The sequence below is a fragment of the Syngnathoides biaculeatus genome, chromosome 7, assembly GCF_019802595.1.
Source record: "Syngnathoides biaculeatus isolate LvHL_M chromosome 7, ASM1980259v1, whole genome shotgun sequence".
Lineage (NCBI taxonomy): Eukaryota > Metazoa > Chordata > Actinopteri > Syngnathiformes > Syngnathidae > Syngnathoides > Syngnathoides biaculeatus.
Genome location: NC_084646.1, coordinates 23,452,757 through 23,465,257, shown reverse-complemented (window position 1 = coordinate 23,465,257; position 12,501 = coordinate 23,452,757). Strand labels below are relative to the sequence as shown.

Genomic DNA, 12,501 nt, shown 5'->3' with positions numbered 1-12,501 from the left:
AGTGGTCATTGACAGGTCGCCAGTGAGTCGTTCACTGCAAAGCAAACGATTAAGTAACAACCAAGTAAAGCTCGAGTTACAACTGACTAACGATAGGCAAACGCGTGCAACGCTCGGCGAACCTTAGTAAAACGTTCCACGAACGTTCTTGAACGTTCTGCAGCGTTTAAAATTAAACGTTGATGAACGCTGGTCTCGGTGAGAACTTTTGTGCATGTTCAAAACTTTTTTTTTTCCGGACCGGTGTTCTCCGCCGATTCCCAGCGATCATTGACGTTCACTAGCGTTCAAACAACGCTCTTCTGGCGCTATCCCAACGACCATGGGCGACGACCAACATTTTCCTCAAACGCTATAGAACACTGACCAGAACGTCATGGTGTGACGGGGCTATTAGCTTCTGTGATCTGACGAGATCGGGCGTTCTCAGGGTAGCATGGCCGTAAAATCATGCAACATGTCTTAACTTTTAATCAAACACTTTATGTGTGTTTTTGTTTTTTTGTTTTTTTTGCCTAAGTAGAGGTCTGTGGTCCACTGAAAGGCCAAAGCTTTAGATATACATTACCTGTGCAATCAAATGAGCTCTCATGAAAGAACAGGCAATAAGTTCTGTTTTGACTGACATTGAGCTGTTGAGATTGAGGTGAACAGAGACACCTTCATGGGATTATTTAAAACCTGACTTTGTCAAACTGAAGTTAACAGGATATTACATTCGTGAATCATTTTGAGTCTTATGGAGCCTGTCAAGGTTTCAATGACAAAACCAGCTTCAGAAAAATAGAAAAAGTGCCATATTGAATATCACATGGAATGTTTATTAACATTAAAACAAAAACACCATTAGCATTTAATGCTACAGAGCATAAAATGCATCAACATTACAAGACAGTACAACATGTAAAAAAAATGTGTAAAAAAATGTAATTTCCTCCTCTAATATACATTTTTACTTGTGTAAAATGTACCTAATTGGTGGGGTTTTTTTCTTCCTTGTTTTAGTTAATGTTTACCTGAAGGCAAATCAAGTCTGAGGAAACAGTTCTGTGTAGCACCCTTCTCAGGTCCTGTTTGTATAGGAGGGGTACACATTGTGGTCTAACCACTCGAAACTGAAAGGCAGCTGGTAGTAGAACTCAACCTACATTTCTTTGACACTTTGTGGCCCTTTTTGGGGTTTGGGGGCGGGGAGGTGACACTCGTGTTCCTGACCTTGTTAAAACTGTTCCTCAGGCTGTCCTGCCTGCTCTCTGATGTGCTGCTGGTTTCCTTGGAGGCCAGTGCGTCAGGGCGACACAAGATGGCTTTCGGGCAGCAGCGACACAGGAGCTGCGTCATGGCTCTCCTCATCTCACTGCTGCCTAGTGTGTGTATGATAGGGTTGAGGCCTGAGTTGAGGACAGCCAAGGAGATGAAGAAATCTGCGTTGAAGAGCGGTGTGCACTGGCGGGATTTGCAGAAGAAGTCCACCAGCAGCAGCAGGAACAGCGGCCCCCAGCAGAGCATGAAGACCCCCACGATGGTAATGACTGTTTTCAGCAAAGCGAGGGAGCGTTTGCGACACCGCTGGAGGCCCGGTTGTGCACTCTTATGCACGTGGCTGTAGATGGCACCGTAGATGGCACCTATAGCCAAAAGAATGAGGATGAAGATGATCAGCGAGAACAAGATGTAGGTCTTGGAGTAGAGAGGGAGGAGGGTGGAGCATTCATCCAGGCTGCATACACAGTTCCAGCCTAACAGGGGAAGGAAACCAATCACCAGCGCTAAAACCCAGCAGAGAGCCACCAGGCCATAAATCCTATGATAGCTGCTTCTGGTTGACTTCTGAGGCAGTGCCTTAATTATTGTCATGTAACGCTCCACGGCAATTAGCAATAAACTAAAAACGGATGCAGCTAGGGCAACAAACAGCATGCCCTCACGGAAAAGCCAAAGCACAGGCGTCAACTGGAAAGTCTGACTACCAGACATGCAGATGTTGAGCAGGTAGGCTGCACCAGTCAGGATGTCACTGAGGGTGATGTTGGCGATGCACACGTAAACCCAACGCCGACTGCAGCGAATGTGGGAAACAACAGCCACCAGCACCAGGGAATTCTCCAGGATGATGAGAATGCTGACAAAGAGGAAGAAGACCACGGAGGCGCTGATGTGGTTCTGAGAGCTTGAGACGGTCCTGTTCTTCAGACGACCCGTGTGGTTGTAATGCCGCAGGATCACGTGGCTGATCCCGGAGATGTTTGCAAGGGAGGTGTTGGTGGGGAAAGCGAGTAAATGATACAAGTGTGGGCAGGAGGATGAGGATGTGAGGGAGGAGAGATGATCCATTGCTGCTCTTGAACTGGAAGGATGAGAATCAGAACCTCGTTGGGGTGAGCTGGGAATCCAAAACTCCTGACAAGACAGGCTATCATCCCACTCAAACCACTGGACAACAGACTCCTGATGAGACAAAGAAGAGAAAAAACATCAATGCACAAAAGACGAAAAGCAATACAATAAGATGATAATGGTATGGTTATTTCCAACTAAAAAATAGTCCGGAAATATGATTGCAGTTGACTTTTAATACACTACTGTCAGAGTCATACTAAATGTAAATATTGTTGAGCATGCTTGATGGGACATATTTGGTCAAAGTGTACAATACATTTGGAGAAGTTTAAGTACTGTCGACCTGTTCATACTGCACTGTAATGAGTATATGAAAATTTCATACTTTGACTGATACAGATGAATTCAGTTTTGGCAAGTACAGTTGACTTTCACTTACAGTGTTAAAGAATACCTGAATTTATACAAAAAAAATAATCACCTAAGTAAATTAAAAGCAGACTATTTTTGGTGAAGATGTGCCTATTTTGAGGCGCGGTATGTCCCCGATACCACCACTACTTTTATGGTCATTAAAAAGATTATTCAACAGCTACTTAAAATGCAGTACTATGAACTCCAAGAGTTTTTGCGGGGGTCGAAGATGCCATTTACTTCCTCACTGGTGCTTTACCAATTGAACTGGAACCATTTTAAAGCTTCCCTCATGTGGTGAACACAGCATGGCTCAGAAGCAGATGCAGAGGATATTTAAATCACAGCAGGATGCACTTGAACTATTTCTTCTAAAGCAAGTTGCGTGCAAGTACAAAGTGTCAGTAGGAACAAACTCTGTGCAGAATCAACTATTTAGAATAAATATGATCTTTCCTCACAGAAATTTGCTTGTGTAATCCAAAATCAATTTCTCATTACTGTATTTTTATGTGGTCACCAAATGTGATGATTGATCCCAGACACAAGAAGAAAATTATGTGTATCACCATTAATATAATAATGTATAATTTCATAAATCAAAATGTTTTTAATCTGAATGAAATAAAACAGTACATGTTGTGCTATTAACAATGAATCACAATTCCCAATCCAAAACAAAATGAATAGTGTGCAGTGACTACTTACTGTGGCCGGTTCTGGTGGTGATGCTAAGCACATGAAAAGACGCACTTGTTGCTGACTATACTGATTTCTGCAGCCCATTTTTGATGGGGAAGTAACCCAAGAAAGTTTACACCCATCACACGTGTGTGAGATGCAACACAGATTGCCATCATGTTGTCACATTTCTTGCAACACATCGTGAAGATGCTGAAAAGTGAATTGTAATCATTTTATCTCCCTGGCATCTTTTAACTGTAATTTCTATGCACTGTTTTTTTTTTTGTTTTGTTTTGTTTTTTTTGTGATGCATTGTGACTAACATGAGTTCCCACTGCGATTTTTACCGTGACTGCACATCAAGTAATATCACCCAAGTTGCCCAATAAAAAATGTATTTTTTATTTCTGGTCAAGCCATATGACTCAAAGCTTTTGCATGTATGTAGCAAGACTCCTATTTGCACTTACGAGAGTGTGGCACAGAGGCAAAATCTCAGGCATCACACGAGAATGCTTTTCTTCCCCAATATTTCTCAGAACTTAACAGAAAAAAAAAACAAGAAGCCTCCATTAGATGGACAAAGTGCCCCACCCTGTTGATTTTAAGTCGTCATTACATCTGTGGTGCTAGTTTCACCACAGGGGTATTATGAACTTCTTACTCTTGAGCCATGCATTGCAGAGTTGACTGTGACAAAGTGTCAGAAACGACAATCGACCACACATTCAGATCACACAGAATCTACAGTTAAAGCCACCTTTCTCATTTTCACATCTTCAACTCGAGACTGTATTAGTATTTCTGCAGTGCAATTGCGCAGCTCATAAAGTGCTTCAAGGTAATTTTTTGAGAGTATCAAAATAAGATGAAACCATTAACATGATGGATTTAAAATATTTTCATGACATCTATCCTCACAAATCATTGTTTGACATTACAAAACAAGTGTATTCCTACAAAGAGCAACAATGTAGTCTTTTTTTTTTGTGGCCCTTTGGTAAACTAGTTCCATCGTTCCATCACTTTTTTGTGGGTGAGCTGTGGCCAATCCTGGCTAACCCCCTGCTCACCAACTAATGCCAGGCAGCATGATGATTTACTCTTGTATACTTTTTAGTTTTCAATGAAACTGGCGGCCTGTGTGGAGTTTGCATGTTCTCCCCATGCCTGCGTGGGTTTCCTCTGGTTTCCTCCCACATCCCAAAAACATGCAACATTAATTGGACACCCTAAATTGCCCCTAGGTGTGATTGTGAGTGCGGCTGTTGGTCTCTAAGTGCCCTGCAATTGGCTCGCAACCAGTTCAGGGTATACCCTCCCTCCTGTCCCTTAACAGGTGGGATATGCTCCAGCACGCCCCGTCACCCTCATGGGGAGAAGCGGCAAACAAAATGGATGGATGGATGAAACTAACATGAATGTTTCGGGAACTCGAGGTAGCCGGTGTAACTAGAGGAAACCCATGCAATCACAGGGAGAACATGTCAACTCCACACGGGACAATGTGAAGCACAACTTCAGAATTGTGAAACATACATTTGAACCATTTGTACTCTATATGTACTTGATTATTACAATGAATTGTATTGTACAGTACTAGTTTCTCAAAGAAGATATTACATTTTGTTGAAGAATCTAGACCTCCCAAAAATGTGTGAATTGTAGATTTATTTATTTTAGTTAATTAGTTATTTAGTTGGTAATTTAGTTTATATGGCTGTCCGTTTATTTGTTTACTTGTTTGTTTCTTTGTTTGGTCTTTGCAGTTTGCTTAGATTGGGACCAATGGGCCAGTGATATATTTTGAAAAAAAAAAAAGCTTGCTATGAGTGGACGTGTGCGTGCACACACGGATGTGCATATGGGTTCATGCTTGCAAGTGTGTGTGTGTGTGTGTGTGTGTGTGTGTGTGTGTGTGTGTGTGTGTGTGTGTGTGTGTGGCATCCATCCGTGCCATCTTCTTTCAAATGTGGTGAAAAAATCTGATCTGCCGATGCAGGTACAACATACGGCAAGATACCAAACTGGACATCATCAAAATACACGGTTTGGGATAAACACCTGCATCTGACCAAAAAACACAAATAAAGACATTTTAAAAAACACCTGCTCCTAAACACAGACAAAGCACAGAAAAATTAATATGGTCTAAATATGCATATAGTTAGAGATGTGCCAACCAGTAAATAAGCACAATAATTGTCAATGGCAGAAAGAGGAGTATTATGGAGGTCACCTTCATTTAAATAAATGTGGTGGAAAGTCAACCTAGGCCAACTAAATGCTATGTAGTATTTGATATTTGTGTTACATACTGTAAAGATTATTGGAAAGGAAGACTGGGAGAAAATGACACCTGAGCTGTGCTAAAAGCTTATAGATGGATGCAAGAAAAACATTTGGAGGATGTCATCGCTGCCCTAGGGTGTGCAACCAAATATTAGATATTGCACTACATGCTGTTTTCATTATTTGTGTTTGTTTTTCTTTCAGGTGACAATATCTAAATTGAAAAAAAAAGACTTTATACCTCCAATTTTGATTATTTCCATTTATTTCTGAAGTTTATGGAAAAAATGAAGGTGTCCCAATAATCACGAGCAGAACTGTATGTGCCGGTTGTAATGTACATGGTACATCAGATACAAGCGTTAACTCTAAATAGGACCTAGAACTGCACTGTACAGTGAATCATTCTGTTTTTTAGTGTTTTACCCTCTTTTTTCTATAGAAGAAGAAGAGTTCACAAAAAGAGAGAAATGACTCATGCAAAATGAGTGACACACCTATTTGACCTACATTTGGGGCTAATGAGGCATGACATTCATGGGCCTCTACCATGAAACACAAGTACCTCATTTTAGATTATTATTTTTTTATTTTAGATAAGTTCTCCTTTTTTAGATTTAGAAAAAGACACAGCTGAATACACTTGAGTAGCACATTATCAGGTACAGCCTTACATTTTATGTTGGCGGAGAAACTACTATTTTGCTTGTCTTTTGCAATTGTGTCTGGAAACTGCATTGCATGACACTGAGAACTGTAGTATACATTTTGATGCAGTGCAGTACAACCATCCCAACCACAAAGCAAACATGAGCATCATTATTTTGATGGGCCCTTCTTAAATTCTGTTCACAACATGTCTAATAAGTGTAAGCTAAGTGAAAAATTACAATGAGATTGAAAGCACTCTAAATGTCAGAGGAGTGCTGCTTTGTGGTTGCTAAATGGAATTAGGAAAAGAAACGAGCAACTGCGGCGCAAGACGCGAACAACACCCTGTTGACGGTTGAAAACGCCCTCGTTCAGAATGTATAACTTCAAATAGCACTTTAACCACAAAAGTGGTGTAAACTTTAAGTGTGTCTTACACGTGCCAACCATTCATTTAAGGTTGAGGAATGTGCAAACATGTCTTTGGTACGATACACAGGGTTAAAACTCATTATTATTGCTCCATGAAACTGGTCCATTCAAACTTGAGAAAATAGTGGTGGGTTAATCTCTTCTGGAAACTATGGAATAATTTGACTACTCTGCGGTATCTCAGCATAAGGTTTACGTGAAACCTACACACCTTCAAATTTGTGATGTTCGTGCAAGTTTTAATACTGTAAAGTTAAAGCAGCCAATCCAAGAAACTGGCTTACACGTGACATGTAGCCGTGATCTTGTCAATTTGTGTGAACAAGTCTACATCCGGTGGCCAGAACGTAGCATTACAATGTATTGCCTGAAAAAGAAAAAATGTGTAGCTTCATGAAATGACCACTAGAGGTAGTAATGTTTTCCATCCATGCATTTTCTGAGCCGATTATCCTTAAAAGGGTTGAGAGCGTGCCGGAGTCCATCCAAGCCAACTTTGGGCAGGAGGCATGGCACACCCTGAACTGACTGCCAGCCAATCGCAGGGCACATAGAGACAAACAACCAATCACACCCACAATCACAGTGAGGGGCAACTTGGAGTCTTCAACGAATGCATGTTTATGGGATGTGGGAGGAAACCAGAGTGCCCGGAGAAAACCCACACAGGCACAGGGAAAGCATGCAAGCTCTACACAGGTGGGGGCGAGATTTGAACCCCTGTCTTCAGAAGTGTGAGCCCAATGCTCTAACTAGTTGCTCCACTGTACCATCGATAAAAACATAGAAAATATATTCAAGCTGAACCTAGCAATAACTCTCATATTCACGTAAAATCAGCCAAATGATCATGATGTTGCACTACCAACATTAGATTTTAGAGTGGTGAACAAAAAAGAATTATCATTGTCCATCTGTCAAGGATGCCAACTGATTGTCGCTCATTTGGGTGAATTCCCATCTGTGATCCTAGTTAATTGTTCCAAAATGGTGGCTTTGTACCAAAATCAGGGACTTCCAGTTGAATTTCTGGCATGGGGTCTTAAAGGCTTTTTTGTGCATCCCGTTTCATCCATGCATCCATTTTCCATATCATTTATTCTCTCTACCATCGCAGGTGTGCTGGTGCCAATACCATCTGACTTTGGGTACAACATGGGATACGCTCTAAACTGGTTGCCAGCCAATCACAGGGAACATAAGGGCAGTGTGGCTAGGGGGGCGGCATTGGGTCCCTTCGGGCCCCCACCATGTGGCCAGTTGCTGGGGCGCCTCGAGGGAGCCAGGAGTCCAACCTGGGTCACTCGGCGTGGGATGTTACCTCTCCAATCCTGGCCTTGATTGATTGGGTGGGGTCCCCAGCCCCTATGATGTGGGCACAGCAATTATAGGACACGTTTATCAGCCTTTGTGCATGTAAAATTGTCAATTCACTTGCATTTGTCTGTAGCCTCACACCCCTGGGAGTCTTTCACAAACTCACTTATTGCAACAAATAATTCATGAATACGCAAATTGCTTGTGTGTCAGAAGAAACCACAGGGGAAACTTAAAAAACACCACTGTGACAGTGAAGTACATGTTGCGACATAAAGGGGGTATAGATCCCCCATTCTGGTTGAACAAACAGCCCAACAGGACAAACTCCCCTTGCCCTCCCTCCCCCCAAAAAAATCATCTACACCTACAGGCAAATTAGAATCACCAGAGTCATCATCAGCTATCACGCACTTCATCTTCATCTAAAAGTTGAACCAAATCTTGGACCCCCACCAACATGTCGCTTCAACACATCGCTATTGAAACATCAGGTTCGCGACCCTTGTCCACATGCTTCTTCTCCTGTCCTTGTCCTGTCCTATCTTGTCACATCCTTCCCTCACAGGGTGTAGGGCTATAGTCTCATGCAACATCCAGACATGTAATGATTTACTTTTCTCGTTCTGTTTACGATTGCCGCATTGTTTTGTCTATATCTCTTTCCCCCCTGGACGAATTCTGTCCTGTTTGACTGACTGACTCTGACTCTCAATAAACTTCAATTAAAATATTAAAAAAATCACAGAGTATGCCTAAAAACTCCACTGTGACACAGTAAAACTGTTCCGGCAGAAAAGGAATGCAGATTCTTCATTCTGCTCGAGCTCACAGCTGAACAGGACAAAAAAAAATTAAAAATAAAAGGAAATAATGACATCTGAGTAGGCCAAAAGGGGCACTAGTAGTGCAAAAACACAAAATCGTTCGACTAGCACAATGAACTGTTACTAGTGACAACAAAGTACGCACTATATCACGTATGGAAGTAGATTAGTGCCACCAGGATTTGAATTTGAAACGTAAAGTGAAATAGGATTTGAATTTGAAATGCCACAGAAAACAGGATTTGAATTTGAAATGTAAAGTGATCACATTTTCTTTAGTTGTATTTCAATGTAACCTTTCAATGTTAACAATTCAACTGGCTACAATTCGCTGTCTGGAATTCAACCGGCTACAATGGATAGGTTTCCGGTTACCCATCATGCCTTGCGATGGATGCCATACTGTGTGTCTTAGACTTCAGAGAACATGGGTGAATGGTGTAGCTTTTTCTATCGTGAAATTTTCCGTTTGGTGTAAAAGTTATGATGTCGTTTAAAGCAAATGCAAACGTAGTGGACAAAAGCACGTTTGACACTTTAAGCAGAGCCAGATACTTGGAGAAATTGAAGGACATTGGCGGCAAAGATCCATATGAATTTCAAGCAAGCGACTGGAGTGACAATGTGGAAGGCTACCCTGACATTACATATCTGATATCATTAATTATCTCGTGAATTCTGTGAACGCATATACCCTTGATTAACTTCTTCTTCTTCTTCTTTTTCTTCTTTTCCTTTCGGCTTGTCCCGTTAGGGGTCGCCACAGCGTGTCATCTTTTGCCATCTTAGCCTATCTCCTGCATCTTCCTCTCTAACCCCAACTGCCCTCATGTCTTCCCTCACCACATCCATAAACCTTCTCTTTGGTCTTCCTCTCGCTCTTTTGCCTGGGAGCGCCATCCTCAGCATCCTTCTACCAATATACTCACTCTCTCGCCTCTGAACATGTCCAAACCATCGAAGTCTGCTCTCTCGAATCTTGTCTCCAAAACATCCAGCTTTGGCCGTCCCTCGAATGAGCTCATTTCTAATCCTATCCAACCTGGTCACTCCGAGCGAGAACCTCAACATCTTCATTTCTGCCACCTCCAGTTCAGCTTCCTGTTGTTTCTTCAGTGCCACCGTCTCTAATCCGTACATCATGGCCGGCCTCACCACTGTTTTGTAAACTTTGCCCTTCATCCTAGCAGACACTCTTCTGTCACATAACACACCAGACACCTTTCGCCAGCTGTTCCAACCTGCTTGGACCCGTTTCTTCACTTCCTGACCACACTCTCCATTGCTCTGTATTGTTGACCCCAAGTATTTGAAGTCATCCACCCTCGCTATCTCTTCTCCCTGTAGCCTCACTCTTCCCCCTCTACTTTTCTCATTCACGCACATATATTCTGTTTTACTTCGGCTAATCTTCATTCCTCTCCTTTCCAGTGCATGTCTCCATCTTTCCAATTGTTCCTCTGCATGCTCCCTGCTTTCACTGCATATGACAATATCATCTGCGAACATCATGGTCCAAGGGGATTCCAGTCTAACCTCATCTGTCAGCCTATCCATTACCACTGCAAACAGGAAGGGGCTCAGAGCTGATCCCTGATGCAGTCCCACCTCCACCTTAAATTCCTCTGTCACACCTAAGGCACACCTCACCATTGTTCTGCTACCATCATACATGTCCTGTACTATTTTAACATACTTCTCTGCCACACCAGACTTACGCATGCAGTACCACAGTTCCTCTCTTGGTACTCTGTCATAGGCTTTCTCTAGATCCACAAAGACACAATGTAGCTCCTTCTGACCTTCTCTGTACTTTTCCACGAGCATCCTCAAGGGAAATAATGCATCTGTGGTACTCTTTCTAGGCATGAAACCATACTGTTGCTCGCAGATACTTACTTCTGTCCTGAGTCTAGCCTCCACTACTCTTTCCCATAACTTCATTGTGTGGCTCATCAACTTTATTCCTCTATAGTTCCCACAGCTCTGAACATCCCCTTTGTTCTTAAAAATGGGAACTAGAACACTTTTCCTCCATTCTTCAGGCATCTTTTCGCCCGCTAGTATTCTGTTGAATAAGTTGGTCAAAAACTCCACAGCCATCTCTCCAAATTGCTTCCATACCTCTACCGGTATGTCATCAGACCAACTGCCTTTCCATTTTTCATCCTTTGTAGTGCCTTTCTGACTTCCCCCTTAGTAATCATTTCCACTTCCTGGTCCTTCACTCTTGCCTCTTCAACTCTTCCTTCTCTCTCATTTTCTTCATTCATCAACTTCTCAAAGTATTCTTTCCATCTATTTAGTACACTACCGGCACCAGTCAACACATTTCCATCTCTATCCTTAATCACCCTTACCTGCTGCACATCCTTCCCATCTCTATCCCTCTGTCTGGCCAACCTGTAGAGATCCTTTTCTCCTTCTTTCATGTCCAACCTGGTGTACATGTCTTCATATGCCTCTTGTTTAGCCTTTGCCACCTCTACCTCTACTTCTAGCCTTACTACCTTTCCACCTGCTCTCTTGGATGCACAGAATATCAACCTTTCTCCTAATCATCATGTCAACCAACTCCTGTGCTTTTCCTGTCATAGTCCCAACATTCAAAGTCCCTACACTCAGTTGTAGGCTCTGTGCATTCCTCTTTTTCTTCTGACGCTGGATCCGGTTTCCTCCTCTTCTTTGTCTTCAACCCACAGTAGCTGAATTTCCACCGACGCCCTGCAGGTTAGCAGTGCCGGGGGCGGGCGTTGTTAACCCGGGCCACGACCGATCCGGTATGGGATTCTTTAGATGAACGCTCATATTTGTTTGGCACAGTTTTTACGCCGGATGCCCTTCCTGACGCAACCCTCTGCATTTATCCGGGCTTGGGACCGGCCTACAGATTGCACTGGTTTGTGCCCCCATAGGGCTGCATTTACCCTTGATTAACTACAGGCTTAAAAGTCTCTACAAGCCTACAAAGACTTTGTAAGTGGGTGGGTTCAAGATGTATGGCAACGGGTGATTGGTAATCAGTGTGTAATGGCGGCTTGAGTAAGACATTCTCAGAGGTCTACCGATCCACTACTACGTCTCTGGATCATATCCCAAAAAGATGGCTGCGTTCTCGCCGGTCATTCTACCTGTATGGCCGGTCTTGGAGAAGTGCGTTCACACGTGGCTGCCCTTCTTTTTCCAGTCGAGGCTTCAGTAAAATAACGGGATAGCAAGACAGTTACAGAAAAGAGGTCTTACTGGTTACCCCCCTCTGCAGTTAAAAATGTAAGTCGATTTTTTTTTTCCTCTTAAAGTCTTTAAGTCTTTATAATAAAGAATTCTCTGTCATACCTTTGTGTAGAACACATAATTTATTCATTCCTTGTTGCCTCACGTATTTAATGGATCACTTTACATTTCAAATTCAAATCCTGGCGGCACTAATCTACTTCCATAATCACGGACCGTAATCGAGAAACTCTCGAACAAACGGTTGAAAGTAAAGTTTGTCGCTTGCTATTTAAATCCTGCAGGGAGCGCTGTTTTTCAACCGCGGACC

General features: G+C 42.5%; 1 protein-coding gene across 2 annotated transcripts; it reads right to left on the bottom strand.

Moving 5' to 3' along the window:
- Positions 1-884: 884 nt before the first annotated feature.
- Positions 885-12,336, bottom strand: s1pr4 (sphingosine-1-phosphate receptor 4). Of its 2 annotated transcripts, XM_061825362.1 has the most exons (3): positions 12,294-12,336; positions 12,089-12,150; positions 885-2,448 (listed from the first exon to the last, which is right to left on the bottom strand). In XM_061825362.1, exons 1-3 carry the CDS (start codon positions 12,319-12,321, stop codon positions 1,102-1,104), a joined length of 1,437 nt encoding a protein of 478 aa, XP_061681346.1. In that variant the 5' UTR covers positions 12,322-12,336; the 3' UTR covers positions 885-1,101. The 2 variants fall into 2 exon arrangements, with proteins under 2 accessions (XP_061681346.1, XP_061681347.1); XM_061825363.1 differs by lacking the exons at positions 12,089-12,150; positions 12,294-12,336 and adding an exon at positions 3,463-3,483.
- Between the last annotated feature and the right edge of the window lie 165 nt (positions 12,337-12,501).

Bases quoted from the DNA above. Each gene is read 5' to 3' on its own strand.
- s1pr4 (XM_061825362.1), bottom strand. From the start codon at position 12,321: ATGAATAAATTATGTGTTCTACACAAAG. The intron at 12,151-12,293 runs GTATGACAGAGA...ATTTTACTGAAG, and splicing joins ATTATGTGTTCTACACAAAG to CCTCGACTGGAAAAAGAAGG. The intron at 2,449-12,088 runs GTAGAATGACCG...TTGTCTCATCAG, and splicing joins CTCCAAGACCGGCCATACAG to GAGTCTGTTGTCCAGTGGTT.